Raw genomic sequence first — 15,984 nt, 5'->3', positions numbered from 1 at the left:
TAATATCTGACAGAAAACAAAAGAGGAAAGTAGAAAGGTTTTTTAAAATGTGAGGTGACTAGTTGGCAAGAAACGGGATGAATACAAGTCTGATGACCTGAGTTCAATCCCCAGAACCCACACAGTGGAAAGAGAGAAACAAATCCTCAAAGTTGTCATCTGAAAGCTACATGTGCACTGTGCACGTGCAACTTACACACACACACACACACACACACACACACAGCAATTACTATTTTTTAACATTTAAAAAATTTGCTTTCCCTTGTTATGCATTAAACAAGTCAGGTTGTATTATTTCCAAGATGACTAAACTTGTCCAAGATTGCCAAAGGTGTTACACATTAACCTTTTACTGGAGCTCCATGCAATGGCTAATTTATTTAACTATCATTTCAGGTTGCACATTAATACTCTTTTCATATGTGTTACATTAAAAAAATCTACTATCTTTCTTTAATCCATAGGTTTCATGGGCCAGCGCCATGCACAGGCAGACCCACTAGCTCCCTCCTCATCTGAGCCCTGCAAAGTACAGACAAGAGGGTCCATGCCAGCGCTTTATTGGGAAAGAGAAGTGTCTGTCCCCAGGGCTGTTCCGTGTGCTCCAGGCAGCAGTAAAAGCAAAGAAAAGGACTGATAATTGTGGGATGTCACAAGCCCCAGGACATCACCCTTCTTGGCTTCCAGAAGATTCCTGGAGCTCCAGACAGTCAGGACAGCTAGAATGCTCCAGCCTCTGCAAAGAGAAGACCTTTCAGGTCACAGCGATGCCTTTCGGGCTCCCCTGCCCAGCCATTTCCCTTCTGCCCTGGGAGCCTCGATGGACTTCCTAACTGGTTCTGAAGACTCTTGCCACTTAGAAGTTGGCCCCACAGCTCCGGTTATCAAATAGGAATGGTATCTGCTCTGTTTTGTTGCCCTGCCCCCAGCCCTCCTATCTCTACCACAGAGAGCCACGCCCACTGTAAGCACCGTAATCCCACCACGTCCATATGAAGGGTGTGGTCTGTGACTCAGGATTTTTCTCTCTAACTACATTCTTCATGGCCTTCAGAAGCCGCCTTCCCAGTAGCTAACAGGGGAGTGTTAACAGCAGTGAAAACTGGTCAAAGGTCATCATGGGCAATACTCACCTAATTCAGGATTAGACCCATCGGTCCCGTTGGAGTCTGTGACCTGTTTGAGTGACTGGAGCCGAGGGATGCAGAAGCGGCCACAACCTGACTTGCAGCACTTTTCCCCGGGTTGACAGTTCTCATCCACCATGCAGTTGACAATACACAGGCCCACCAGGATTCTGGGACAATGGCCATCCCGCCCTGTGGAGAACACCAGCACAAGGAAAGACAGGGAGCTGGCTCCTCTCTTCCCAAATTTCCACCTACAACTTTTAGATTCAGGGCCCAGGTGAACCAACCCCGACTCCCAACTAGATATGGCTGGAAGCAGGGACACTGGAGGACTGAGACACTACACATCCAAACACCTCTGACATAGGACTTACAAAGCTCCCAAAGCCCACTTTTAGGGGCTGGTAGAATGCAGACATGCCAGTAGAGCCAAGAGTGGAGAGATAAGGTCCTGCTTTCCCCCACAACTGAATTTCATGCCGCTGCCTCATCTGCCACCCTAGAAGTTTTATGCCCCTGCTTTGTGCCACCCTAATCCTGTGTAAGTCTTCTTTCATCTAAGTTTGTTTGTGTGTGTGTGTATATGTGTGGTGTGAGTCATGTGTGTATGGTATGTGGGTGCATGTGTGTGCATGTGTGTGCTTGTGGTATATGCATAATGTGTGTGTGTGGTGTATTTGTTTGGTGTTTGTAGTATGTGTTGTGTGAGTGTGTGTGTGAACATGTGTATGTATGTGGGGTGTGTGTGTATGTGTACTTGTCATAGTATCGTTTCTCAATGGTACAAGAACAGTAGAGATTCAGGAGGAAGAGTCCTTTAATACTCAATTTCTATTTTTTCCCAGATCAGCAATATGCAGTATGATACTTGCTTTCAGTGTTGGTGGGCGGCAGTCATAGCTCGCAGCCCACCATCGGACTACCAAGGCATACAACTGACACTCCACAGTGGGTTATGTGTATTGCAAAGGTGGAAGGGGTTTTGCGGGTTGAGAGTTGTGCTGACATGTGTATCATGTCAACTTGATACAAGCTAGAGTACTCTGAAAGGAGGGAACCTTAGCTGAGAAATGTCTCCATAAGATCTGGCTGTAAGGCATTTTCCTAATTAGTAACTGATGTGGAAAGGCCCAACCCATTCTGGGTGGTACTGTCCCTGGGCTGGCAATCTGGGTTCTATAATACAGCAGGCTGAGCTGGGCATGGTGGCATTCACTCGGGAGGCAGAGTCAGGCAGATCTCTGTAAACTGGAGGCCACCCTGGTCTACAGAGCAAGTTCTAGGGTAGTCAGGACTACACAGAGAAACCCAGCCTTGAAGAACAAAAGAAAACAAAAGAAAATAGCAGACTGAGAAAACCATGGGGAGCAAGCCAGCGAGCAGCGCCCTCCATGGCCTCTGCATCAGCTTCTGCCTCCAGGATCCTGCCTTGTTTGAGGTCTTACCCTGACTTCCTTCCTTGACGGCTACAAAGTGGAACTGTAAATCAGAGAAACCCTCTCCTCCCCAGTTTGTTTTTGGCCATGGTTGTTCCATCACAGCAACAGTAACCCTGACTAGGACAAGACTGCTAAACAGACTTTCAACTTACAAGATTCGCCATTTCCCAGTGGATTTGTCGGGTCAGACCCCATGACAGTCGAGGAGCATCTGTAACTCACTTGTCTTCCCTAACAATATACGCTGCGTGTACGTACAGACAAAGGGGTGGGCATTGCCTGGGGACATAAACAAACTAATGGACTGGGAATGTAGCTCAGCAAATACACGGTGTTTGCTCAACAACCGAGAAAGCCTGGGTTCAGTCCCCAGCAGTGCATAAACTGGACATGGTGGTGGTACAACGAGGGGGGGGGGCCTTTGTTTGTCTCGGGTGGCCAAGACCCCTGCAAGCAGGTGATACAAATAGGAAAGTCAGAAGTTCAAGGTCATCCTGAGTGGAAAGTTCAGTCAGCCTGGGTTGCGTGAGACCCTGTCTAAAAAACAAACAAAACAACAACAAAAAGAGGTTGAAAGAGAAAGAGGTGGAGGGAGGGAGGGAGGGAGGGAGGGAGGGAGGGAAGGAGGGAGGGAGGGAGGGAGGGAGGGAGGAGGGAGGGAGAGAGAGACCTGAGAGCAATGATAGTAACTCAGACCTGTAAAACCAGCTCACGGGGATTAAGTCAGAGTTCTGAGTTTAAGGCCAACCTGGACTACACAATGAGACCCTATCTCAAAAACAAACAAAAAGTTCGAGGCCAGCCTGGTCTATAGTTCCAGGACAGGCTCCAAAGACACAGAGAAACTCTGTCTCGAAAAACAAAAAAAAAAAAAAATTGATCCAAACAACCAGTGATATTGGGCAACTTTACTGGACAGAGGAAGCAGGCCCCAAAAGAGGGGATTATTTATCCCAGTCACAAAGCCTACCCACAGCAGAGCCCAGACGGAAGCTTTGTTACCACACCTCCCTCTTCTAGCTCTTTCCATGCCAGCGTTAACCTTTAACCCTAGAAGGAAGGGTTCCATTGGGATGGAGACCGAGGGATGCAAAGATGAAGTGTGCACAGGAAGCTCCTCCAAGCTTACCTGGTACCCACCGGGCACTTGTGGCTCTCCTCCCAAAGAACCAACATACCTCCCTGGATGTCTCCTCGGCAGGCATGGCCACAGCCAGTGCTGCAGCACTTGTGTCCCTGGGGACAAGATGTGTCCCCATCACACAGCTCCTCGCATGGAAGAGGGTCAGCAGGACATTCACCACTTAATTCTGCCATAGAATCAAAGCATTGAAACTCAGAGGTGCTCAAGCCAGGACAATAAAATACATTTTTTAGTGGGTGTAAATAGAGATTTTAATATGCGATACTCCTTAATATTCTATATCCATTGCATGTCTTCTGGCCATGAGCCATACTGGTTTTGGTGCTTGTAGTCTGGAAAAACACTGTTCAGCTCTAATCCACTGTAGCAAACATATGAATTATATACCTCATGCTCACTCTCCCATCTTCCATACTGTGGCAGACATACAGTGTTTGATCCCAATCAACTATATCTCCTGGGATTTGTGCCCTGGTGAAGTCCCTTTCCACACTGACTTGGGCTTCACCCTATGACTTACCTTTACCACAGGGGCATTAGCAAGCCTAATGCAAGCAGAGACTTAAGAGCACCTGCCTGCAGGGGCCTGTCCTCTTGGAATGCCCCTCTCAGAAGCCAGCCAGGGTGCTACAAAGCAGCTTGAGCTACCCTGTGGTGTGATGAGGTGCACTGTGGACAGGGAACATAGGAGAAATACATTCCCGGGGGACCAAAGAAGAAGTTCAGTTGGTAAAATGTTTGCCATGCTTTCCTGAATTTGATCCCCAGAGAAGTCTGGGTGTGGCAGCGCCAGCAGTGTGATGGTGGAGATAGGCAGACACCGAGAGCTCACAGGCTGGTCAGCCGAGCCTAGTCAGCAAGTGAGACCCTGACTCAAAAAGCCCAAGGTGGACAGCTGCTGAGGACTCGCCCTCCATGTTGACCTCTGGCCTCCACATGCATGTGCACATACACACAGATATGCAGAAATACACAAATTACTTGATTAATTCATTAAAATAAATACGCTGGGCAGTGGTGGCACACACCTTTAATCCCAACAGAGGCAGAGGCAAGTGAATCTCTGAGTTCAAGGGCAGCCTGGTCTACAGAGTGAGTTCCAGTACAAGCAGGGATAAAAAAAAATGTAAATAAGAAATATTAAACCAGACATTCTATTGAGCTCACAGCTGCACACATGAATGACCTCAGCTATACTGCATGGGGAGATCAACTACCCAGCAGAGCCTGAGCCACCCTCATGGATGTGATGAGGAATAAACCATTGTCTCAGGTCACTGTATCTGGGGACAGTTTGCTACACTGTAAATGAGAGTCATTCTTAAAACCTCAGGTCTGGTCTAAGAAGCAATGAATTTGGTCCAAACGAATCACTTCCTCTCTAGTCTCTTGAACTAGAGGTGACCACAAACTAAGAAATTTCTGTATCCTTTTTTAACAATTTAATTTTATTTTATATGTATTGGTGTTTTGCCTACATGTATGTTTGTGTGAGGCTGTCAGATCCCTTGGAACTAGAGTTACAGATAGTTATGAGCAGCCTTGCAGGTGCCGGGAATTGAACCCACATCCTCTGGAAGAGCAGCCCTGCTCTTAACTTCTGAACCATCTTTCCAGTCCCTGCTTTTGTATTCTTGATACAAACTGCCACTTTGCTTCTTTCTTTCAGAGACATACATGCTGTGAAGATGAAAGGCAGCCTTCCTTGAAGTAGGAAGTCACTAGCATGAGTTCAAAGTCAAGGACTGGCATGGGGAGAGGGAGATGCTTTCTTCTTGGTAGCATCATTGAGTTGCCATGACAGCTCTGACACCCACATCAGAATTCTTGTAAAGTGGGGACAGTGAATCACTATTCTGTAGATGTTTTGTTGTCCATGGCTGAAGACATTCTAGCTTCATCACTGCTGTGACAATCACAAAATCCAGAGAAGAGAGTGCGGCCGACCCAGAACTAGAGTAAGCCAGCAGCTAAGGACAAAACTCAGGCCTGGCTTGCAATGAAATGCATTCTAATACGCCATCCCTAAAAGATGCAGGCAGCTTGGCCCCAGGAGCAGGCACACCCAAAGAAGACTACATCCAAGCCAAATTAAACTCACCATGAATCATTGCCATTCTTTAAATGCGGAGAGAGGTGATGAGCAATTAAAAGTTTTGTAGAAAACCAAAATATGCCTAGCCTAGAGCCTCGAAAGCAGCAGGCTATGCATGACAGCACATGGCTGGCTCCAGAGAGTCTGCCAAGATGGAAAGAGCAAGCGCTGGACCCCAAAGATGAGCCATAATAGTCTTGTGTCCTGGGATTTTCCCGCATGGGAATGTTGTGTTGTTATGACGTCATATCAAAACCACATACCCTGATTTTTTTTTTTTAATTTGGAAAACATGGTTACTAGTACTACCGGCTGTATCCCGCTACACCTACCCATCATCTACTTGACAAACACTGCAATACACCTGACAAAAGTAAAATTTCCTCCACCATTGAGAGAACTGCATATGGAAATCACCCCAGAGGGAAATTCCACAGTCAGCAGCTTCTCATAGAATTGAACAATGAACCTAGAGGGACCCCATACTCACCACGTGTCACCATTCTAATGAGCTTAGCTCTGAGGGGATGAAGGCCAGGAGACTCTGCTCCTCCCCGCTCTTCAGACTTAGTAGAGACCTTACCTCTGCTCTCTCCTAGCTCAGCTTCCCTTGAGCTCCCTAGAGTTTTGGAAAATTTCAGAAGCAAGGAACAGACCCCTTGGGAGGCAGGCTGGGGTCAGAGGGCATCCCCTTTGATCACTGCTCAGCACTGCCATCCTCCTTCACAGCTCAAACCCATGTCAAATAATTCCTGTCAGCTCAAACACATGATTGTAATGGGATGTCACTGCTGTGGGATGGCCTTCGGTATACATGTTGTTTTTATTGGTTGATGAATAAAGCTGTTTCGGCCAATGGCTTAGCAGAATAAAGCTAGGCCAAAACAAAGACACAGAGGAAAGTAGGCAGAGTTGAGGCAATGCCATGTAGCCACCAAGAGGAGAAAGAGGTCCAAACGTTAGCGGCAAGCCATGAACCTCATGATAAAATATAAACTAAAAGAAATGAGTTAATTTTTAGTTACAGCTAACCACAAAGAGGCCTGAGCCATCAGTTGTAACTGATATGAAGCCTCTGAGAGGTTATTCAGGAACAGACAGGTGAGAGAAACCGGTCCAGTGGGGCTGGGCGAGACAGAGAAGAAAGCTCCAGTCACACTTCGTTACCTCTAGGTTGACAATGCCTCCTCAATTTTTTCTTTTCATTTTATGTGCATTGGTGTTTTGCCTGTATGGATGTCTGTGTGAGGGTGTCAGAAGCCCTGGAACTGGAGCTACAGACAGGTGTAAGCTGCCCTGCAGGTGCTGGGAACTGCACTCAGGACCGCTACAAGAGCAGGATGTGCTCTTAACCGCTGTGCCGCTTCCCCAAGCCGCATACTTTCACATCCCTTGTTATGTGTATGGGTGTTTGTCTGCATGTAAGTCTACATGTATGCCTGATGCCCAAAGAGGCCAGAAGAGGGTACTGGATTCCTTCTGGGGTTATAGACAGTTATGCACTGCCATGTGGGTATTGGGTATCAAACCTGTGTCATCTGGAAGAGCAGTCAGTGCTCTTAACAGCTGAGCCATCTCTCCAACCCCGCCATCCTCATTTTTAAGCTAGACAGTGCTTGTACTCCCTCATACTCTCCTGAAACAAGTTCCTGAGAAGTTCTAAGCACCCATCTTTGTCCTGCCCCCAGGAGCCTTGTAAAACATGGTCTTTGTTAGCCAGGCGATGGTGGCACATGCCTTTAATTCCAACACTCAGGAGGCAGAGGCGGGTGGATCTCTGTGAGTTCAAGGCTAGCCTGGTCTACAAGGGTGGGCTCCAAAGCTATAGAGAAACCCTGCCTCGAAAAAAAATGGTTCCTGTGATGATGCCTTTGGACAGGATGCCCTGCCCTCGATGCCTTGGTTCTGCTAACCTACGTGAACTCAGGCATTACAAAGTGTGGGGCCCAGTAAGCTCACAACTAATTATGCTACATGGGATTCGGACAAGAAGCAAGACTGGTAGCTAGAACTGGGATGATCACCCCACCCTCCATCTGCACCTCTCCCAACACCCTACCAATCCCCCAAAAGCAGTGAATAGGCTTCACGCCTGCATCGGCCCAGTGCTTTGTCTCCCTGGGGACATCACTGCCACCTGTCTGTCACTCAGGCTGTTAATGTCACACCGTCCCTAACGCCCTCTCCCTCAGTGGCCACAGCCTTTTATTTCTTTACCTGGTCCCGTCAGCTGCCTTCAAGTCTCTGCTTTTCCGTGTCTGTATTATGGTGAGCTTCTTAGTCTAAACTAGAATCACCTATCACCCAGTCGGCCATGACGGCTTCTCGCCTGGTCTTCCATTGTCTCCACCTGGCCCTCATCCATTCTTCGCACAACAGAACAGCCTTTTCAAAATGATCATTGGAATAGGCCTCTCCCTCATTTAGATTCCCCTCAATAATCTTTTTTTTTTTTTTTTTGGCTTTTTGAGACAAGCCCCATGCAGCCGAGACTGCCTTAAACTCAACCCATAGCCGAGAATGGCCCTGAACTCCTGGAGATCCTCCTGCTTCTGCCTTCCCAGTGCTAGGATTATGATCATTTCCCACATGCAGGGCTTAGGTACTTCTTTACAAATGCTGTTTAATTTGTATTTATTGCTGTGTGTGTGCTATGGTAACGGTGAGTGCATGAATGTCACAGGGTGTCTTACTGGTCTGAGAACAACTTCTGTGGTCGCTCCTCTCCTTCCCTAGGTTGAACTGGGATCCTCAGATTTGTGCGGCCTTTACCAGCTAAGACAACTCAGTGGCTCAAATTACTTCCTTCTGCACATAGAATAAAATCTGCAAAAGGAGCCCAAAGCTGTCCTAACTCTGAGCTTTGCCACCTCCCAACCTCACCTGGAACTACCCTCTGATTTTCTCCAATCACAATGGACTCTTTTCCCTTCCTCAGTGCCTCTGTCTTTGCCGCTCCCTCTTCACAACACTCCCCAAAAGTTGGGGACCTTGTTCACCATAGATACCCATGTGCCAGGTACGGCTGACTCTCCACACGAAGTATAAATGAGTGATTGATGAGTAAGTGGGCGGGTCAAATGCAGGTGACTGGAGAGGGAAACAGACCAGACTGTAGGAGGCCCTGTGCGTTGCCTGGCACATATAATGCGAACTCTCAGAACGCATTTCTTCCAAACTACGTCATCACCCTGTGAAGATGACAAGAGGCAGACAGAGATGAACACACTTGCCCAAGCCCACCGAGCAAACAGGAGACTCACCACCTTTTGGCCGGAGCTTCTCCCTGAGAGCACAGTCCAGTGTCTACCTGTGCCTCTGGCAAGCTGACTGGGACTCACCTTTGCCAAAACAGACCAGCTCTGCTACAGTATACCTGTGATGACGTCAAAGGTTAAGTTTTTCACAGCTCAGGAAGGAGAGCTTCCTGGGAATCAATCTCATTAAGAGCAACTCTTCTCGCGGGGCAGCGATGGCACTTGTCTTTAATCCTAGCACTCAGGAGGTAGAGGCAGGAGGATCTCTGTGAGTTTGCAGTCAGCCTGGTCTAGAAGAGTGAGTTCCAAGACAGCCAAGGCTACATAGAGAAACTCTGACTCGAGGCGGGGGAGTGGGTAGAGAACAACCCTTCTCTACAGCAGAAGCTAAAGATGCTGAGGAAGTAAACAGTAACTCTGCCAACTGCTGCTGGTCCACCAACTCCACCAGGTCTTGCTCAGCCCGTGGGCTCTGAGGGATCTGTAGTCTACTTCCAGCCTGCCTGCCTAACCCCGAGGGAAAAGGAAGTCCCACCTCTAATGGCCAAAGGCCAGAGTGGCTCACAAAGGTACCACACCTAGGAACCAGCCTCACCCTCAACCCCCACAGTTCAGACGTCAGCTGCCAACACTGAGAAGATTGTATGAGGCCCGACAAGCTGACAGTAGATGACTTGCTCACAACAGATTCCCAGGTCTGGTCCCAGAGCTGGGACCTGAGAGTCCTCACAAGGACTGCACTGTTCTCTCCTGTGAGCTGTCTGTCCGAGACAGCTGTCTGAACCAGGTACAGATCACCCCACTGGGTACTGGGAAGGAATTTGCTACCAGGGAGACATGGTTGAAAGGAAAGATCACATGTCGGTGGGGTTTCAGGGTCTCAGAGAGGGGGTGATCAGCAGGCTGGGGAAGTATGCACTCCTGGGCCAGCTGTAGTGTCACATAGGCCTATAACTGTAGCATTTGGAAAACCGAGGCAGAAGGACTAAAAATTCAAAGCCACCATATGCTACATAGACAGACTATGCAGAGGAAGAGGAAGAGGAAAGGTCGGGATGAAAAGGCATGAAGAGGGGAGGAAGAGAGAATATTACAGCCCAGACCCAGGCCCCAGAGGAGCCTAGAGGATCTAATGTACACTCCTAAAGGACTAACACACCCTTTAACACATTATCGTAACTCTCCCGGCTCTTTCCACCTTACAGGGAAACAGAAAGAAGTAGGGGCTTGCCTGGGGAGCCGCTCCTCTCAGACAACCAAATCTACACTGCCAACTTAACACACTGTATTCTCAGGTGAGAGACTGACACCAACTTCTGCAGACAACAGGATGTCATTCAGAAGACCGAGGCAAGGGAGTCACAAGCTCCAGGCCAGCCTAAGCAAAACAGTGAGGCTCTGTCTGCCAAAGAGGAAAGGACATAAAGGAAAGAAGAAAAAAGCCAGGTTTTTGGTGGGACATGCCTGAAATCCCAAGACTCAGAAAGTGGAGGCAGGAAGACTAGGGGTTTAAGGCCAGCCTTGGCTATACAGAGTACTGGAGGCCAACCTGGGCTACATGTCTTGAAAAAAAAGAAAAGTAATAAATGACCTCATTTCAGAAAATAGAAAATAAACCACCAAGAATAAATGTATCAAGAAGTATTTTAAATCTATAAAATACCCTCAAGTCTGAGCAACAGGCAGATATAGGGTTGTATATCAAATCTGTGTTAGCGCTCCAAAAGTCAGTGTATATATCCAATATCACTCTAAGAAAAAAAATTGGAGAATGAAGAGAGACAGAAAGTGTGGTCATAGAGAATACAAAAGTCGCCATGAAAAATCTAAAATATCAGGAAAATAAGAAGTAAGTTCTACGCAGATGACACCACCAACTTCGCCATCACCATCGTCCGCATCTTCCTAGATTCTCCTCCTTTCTGTTTTGGTTTGGTTTTGGTTTTCTGGCTTTTGGTGGTGGTGGTGTTGGGTTTGGTTTTTGTTTTTTCTTTTTTGTTTTTTGTTTTGTTTTGTTTGAAACAGGGTTTCTCTGTGTAGCCCTGGTTGTCCTGGGACTCGCTCTATAGACCAGGCTGGCAGTGAACTCACAGATATCTGCCTGCCTCTACCTCCCGAGCACTGGGATTAACGGCATGCACCCCCACTGCCTCGTGACACCTCCAAATTCTAATAACTTTTGGTGACTCTTAAAGGAATGGTAAAGGAAGCATGACCCAACTAGAAATCTGTGTCCCCTTTCTCCACTCCCTCCCTAGTGTCAAAGGTCTGTCTTCTGTTGGCATTACCCTCCCATCTCTAGCCCTAACCATGCATGAGTCTTGTCTTCCAAAGACCTTTACATAGGATCTCTTCAATATCCAACCACACCCATGCCCTGGCCAGTTAGTTTTAACAACAGCTCAAATGCCACTACACTACCCTAGACATACTTTCCTTAGCCGCCCAACCCAGCGCGAGTGCCCATCTTCTCTCTCAGTGTCCGTCAGTGCCTCTCTGTTGTCTTTATCGCAGCTCAAAATCACGTATTTATTTGCTTGCTTTGTCCAGCACAGTGTACCCAGAGCTCATCATTGGATACAGCAAACAGTAATGATCCAGTAGAAGTTTGTGGAGCAAAGATAAACATGGAAGTAGAGAATTAGGTCATGATGACCCTGTAAGAAGGAGAAGGATCTCTTTCCAAAGCCTTCCTAATAACTGCAGAAGAAAAGAAAATCTGCCTCAACTAGTATCAGGACACTAGGCCACATGTGTGCAGAGGGAGCAGAGCGTCTCAGAAGCAGGCGCATAGGGGAGTGTGTGCTGTCTTCTGCAGACGTCGAGATTCAATTCTGCTGCCTCTCTGCAGATTCTTTGGGTAGAATCTTTAGTGGAGAATCTCTCATCTGACTGTGGGAATTGGGAATTAGTCAGCAACTTCCCAATAGGTCTCCACAGAAAAACTGTGGCCTTGCCTCTTGGCGTCCTGCTCTGTTTGGCTAGGACTAAACCAATAAGCACTTGTGACTTGCATACTCTGTGTATCTTTGTTCAGTTCTCAGAATAGAGCTGGCATTTGTATTGTTCCTCAAAGTAAACTAAAACTAATCATCAGGGAATAATTTGGTACCTTGGCACCAGATGCTGGACACACACTAAATAAAAAAGTAAATAAAGTTTTTAAATTGTTTAAAAGAGGCAGGTTCAGGGGAAAGAAGTTGAGACCAGTTGCCCTTCAAAATGAGCTCCGTTGGGAAGGAACACCTAGGAGGAGGTCATGATCACACTTGAGCTGGGACTGGGAGAGGAAAAGAGGGACAGCCTAAAGTGAAAACAGGACAGCTGAGTGAACAGCAAGCAGGGAGGTGGGGGAGGGGAGGGAGTATCCCCAGGGAGTGGGGAGCCTGGCCACAACTCAAAGCCAGTTTCAGGGGAGGCTCAGAGCTGTTTACTGAGGCCAGGAAGAACATTTGTTTTCAAGTTCTTGCTAGACCATGAGGAGAGGGACCAGAGCCACAGGGGAGCCGGGCCAGATTTCCAAAGGCGGCCAGAGGCTCTGTGATCTAACACCTATAATCCCAGTTCACGGAAAGAGAACTCTAGGTTTCAGGCTGTCCTAGGCTGCACAGCAAGATCCTGAGTTTAGAAGGAAAAAAAAAGCCAGGCCTGTGGATTCCAGACTGTCCTGAGCTACACAGCAAGCCCCTGACTTTAGAAGAAAAAAAAAGGCCAGGCATAGTGGCTCACATATGTAATCCCAGCACTCAGGAGGCAAAAGTGGGAGGATCCTGAGTATGAAGTCAGAATGAGCTATACAGTGAGATCCTGAACTACATCCCTAAGTCCTTAGTGTCTTTTCTAAAAGCATTATTTGGGGGGGGGGCACATGTATCGCAGCATGTGGAGCTCAGAGGACAGCTTTGTGGAGTCAATCGGTTCTCTTTTTCACCTTTGCATGAATGCTGGGAATGGAATTTAGGTCTTCAGGATTGCAGATCAGGCAGGAAGCACCTCTACCTGCTGGGCCATCTCTGTGTACCCACCTTCCCAGGATGTCATCCCACTCACTATCTTAAGCAGGCTTTCCCTCACAACACTACTCTAGTCCAAAGAAAAAGACATGAGCCACCAAGGGCACGTTCTTTCCTGCTAGAAGACAAAGTGATGGGGTATGGGATGCTTAGAGACCTCAAAGGGGGAAAGGGTAACATACCAGAGACAGTCTAGGAGGTGGGAAGTTCTCTGGTTCTCTCCATCCGAGAGACAAGGCCAGGGAACACACTGGGATCTTGCCCCTCGTGACAACATATGAGGTCTGCTTGGTGGGCCTTATCACAGCCTGTGCTATAGCACTTCTGCCCGGCAGGCCATGACCTATCGCTCTGGCACAGATCTTTGCATGGGTTCTGATCAGGAAGGTACTGTTCCTCTTTTACTGAGAGAGATTTCATACTAAATTGAGATAATTGGTTAGGACTAAAGAGACGGGCGGCGGGGGGGGGGGGGCAGCCTCTACCACTGGGGCTGAAGAGATGACTCAGCTGTTAAGAACACTTAATGCTCTTCCAGAGAACACAGGTTCAGTGCACAGCACCCATCTCTGGCAGCTCCCAACCATCTGTACCTCCAGTTCAAGGGGATCCTACTCCCTCTTCCGGCTTCCACAGGCACTCATACACATTTGACATACATACAGAGAGACACCTACACAAATCTTGAGAGAGAGAGAGAGAGAGAGAGAGAGAGAGAGTCAAATGTATTTCAAGGAGCTCAGCATCTCCATGTGCTCCTATGCAGGTCTTCTCTGCAACCCCCTTCTCTTCTTGCCACACAGATACCCACACACCCCATGACTACTAAGACAAGTAAACCAGTACTGCTGTAGAGGAAGACAGAGAGACAGAGACAGACAGACAGAGAAAGGGGACTGTTGTATGGCCCTTTCCTCATTAAATGAACTCTAGGCAATAGCTGGACTGTCTATCTTTCTAAGTCCTAACTCCATGTTGCAGAGAGGGCAACAAAACCCAAGCCAACTTATCCTTACCATCCCAACATTCTTCCCATCCAGTTCTTCCTACAGAGATGATTGGCTCCACAGAGAAGCCTTAGAAGGAAGGAGATGACCTCTCCCCTAGTAGCTTTCTTTTAGCCAGGGACCCCAAATGATAGCTCACCGTGCTCTCCTGCAGTTACCCAGGATGCCAGGGACCCAAGAGCGAGAAGTGCCTTCGTGAGGGAGAGGTGGTTTAACATCCTGCTGGTGTTGAGGGTTGAGAGCACAGTTCAGGGCAGAGGCAGCAGCAGAGGAAGGGATAGGACTGGGTAACTGCTGTCAATCCAATCCCAACAGTTTTACTTTATGCAGTAACCTCCCACCACCCAAAGAACGTCTTCTCCTCACAACAAGAACAGTGACTGGCTGCTGGTGTGTGGAAATTTTCCTGGCACTACCAAAGGGCCCATGTGATGGGAGGGACCAACTGCTGTCATACAATATACATGACACTCTTAGACAAGCGATGCAGATCCCAATGGGAAGCTAGAAAACATGGAGAGGTAGCTATTGGGTTAAAGGTCAAAGAGAGACCAGAAGGACTTTGGAAGGACTCAATTGCAGTCAAAATGACAGAGGGTGAAGCAGACCAGCTGTTCTCCCTGGGTTCACACTGGGACCCTGGCGGGGAGGACCAGAGATGAGAGAATAAACAGGCCAAAGCTGGGGTCAGGAAGGCTGTGAGGGCTAATTAATGACTCAAGCCAGCAAGTTTATTAGTATCACAGTTCTTTACATACCTCTCAAATGGGGAGGCAGAAAACAAATCAGGGGAGTCTATCCAGCAGGAGAATCACAGGGAACTCTAGTTCCTCTTTTGCAAGGTTCATTCTGGTACGATAAGCAAAATATTTCATATCACAGGGTTTGTAATATATAACCACAGCTTTACATGAAACCACCGATCTCAGGGCACTGGCCTGGGCCCCCCAGAGCCCTGGCACCAGTCCACTGCTGGCCTTGCCAAGAATGGCCCTGGCAGGGAACAAAAGTTCAGTGTTCTTCCTTCCATCCACAGAAACCTGGAAGGGCCTTTGGCCCTACCTAGCCCCTGACAGAGGGAAGAACTGGAAAGACAACTTAATAAGAAATAACCAAGCTAGTGCTATAACTGAAGCCTAACATTCTGTCCATCCTTGGCGACTGTCAGAACCCATGGGAAAGCAGCCTCCAAGTGTTTCAGCGTCAGTACAAGTGCACAAAAAGTTTACAACTTGGTCCCTATGGAAGGGACTGAGAGTGATCATGAGTTAGTATGCAGAGAACAAAGATGCAGTCCCCCAGCCCATGTTCTTAGCCCTTGGCTTCCTGACAGCTTCCTAATGGGAAGTTGCTGACTAATTCCCAATTCTCACAGTCAGATGAGAGATTCTCCACTAAAGATTCTACCCGAGAAATCTGCAGAGAGGCAGCAGAATCAGAATTGCTATGCAGCCCAGACTGGCCTCCAACTCCTGAGCCTCCTGCTACTTCCTCCTGAGTTCTGGGGTTATGTGCAGCATCACACCTGCCCATAGCCAATGGTAACAATCACATCACAACAGTTCTCTTTCCTAACTCAAAACTCATACACTTCACACTACCTGATTACTGTAACCTGAGAAGAGAAACATTATCACCCTTAATTCTACTCTTTCACAGACCCAGCTTACCTCTGAGACAGTGCTAAGTGGGGCTCTGAAGAACATCACAATTGCTAAACCCTTCATCCTCAACCATCTAGGGGAAGGAAAACCAGCTCTCTGGAACAGGACAAGTTCACAAGCCAAAACTCAACCTTCATTCCTGATGCCTTCAAACACTAGAGGCAGACCGCCTGGGCTAGTGGGTATTTGGTATGGCACGGACAGCCCTCCTCTTGTTGGCTTTTCTGGTTCC

General features: G+C 47.8%; 1 protein-coding gene across 1 annotated transcript; it reads right to left on the bottom strand.

The window, feature by feature from the left end:
- Positions 1 to 362: 362 nt before the first annotated feature.
- Positions 363 to 14,479, bottom strand: Wfdc3 (WAP four-disulfide core domain 3). Its single transcript, XM_038330866.2, has 4 exons — positions 14,228 to 14,479; positions 3,751 to 3,882; positions 1,137 to 1,322; positions 363 to 739 (listed from the first exon to the last, which is right to left on the bottom strand). Exons 1-4 carry the CDS (start codon positions 14,304 to 14,306, stop codon positions 723 to 725), a joined length of 414 nt encoding a protein of 137 aa, XP_038186794.1. The 5' UTR covers positions 14,307 to 14,479; the 3' UTR covers positions 363 to 722.
- Between the last annotated feature and the right edge of the window lie 1,505 nt (positions 14,480 to 15,984).

Source organism: Arvicola amphibius, chromosome 5, assembly GCF_903992535.2.
Source record: "Arvicola amphibius chromosome 5, mArvAmp1.2, whole genome shotgun sequence".
Classification (NCBI taxonomy): Eukaryota; Metazoa; Chordata; class Mammalia; order Rodentia; family Cricetidae; genus Arvicola; species Arvicola amphibius.
Note: the sequence above shows the minus strand (reverse complement) of the source record. Positions and strands in the feature narration are given on the sequence as shown.

Coding starts and splice junctions, on each gene's coding strand:
- Wfdc3 (XM_038330866.2), bottom strand. CDS start 14,306: ATGTTAAACCACCTCTCCCTCACGAAGGCACTTCTCGCTCTTGGGTCC. Junction 3,883..14,227: donor GGTAACTGCAGGAGAGCACG/GTGAGCTATCAT, acceptor ATTCTATGGCAG/AATTAAGTGGTGAATGTCCT. Junction 1,323..3,750: donor CCGAGGAGACATCCAGGGAG/GTATGTTGGTTC, acceptor TGTTCTCCACAG/GGCGGGATGGCCATTGTCCC.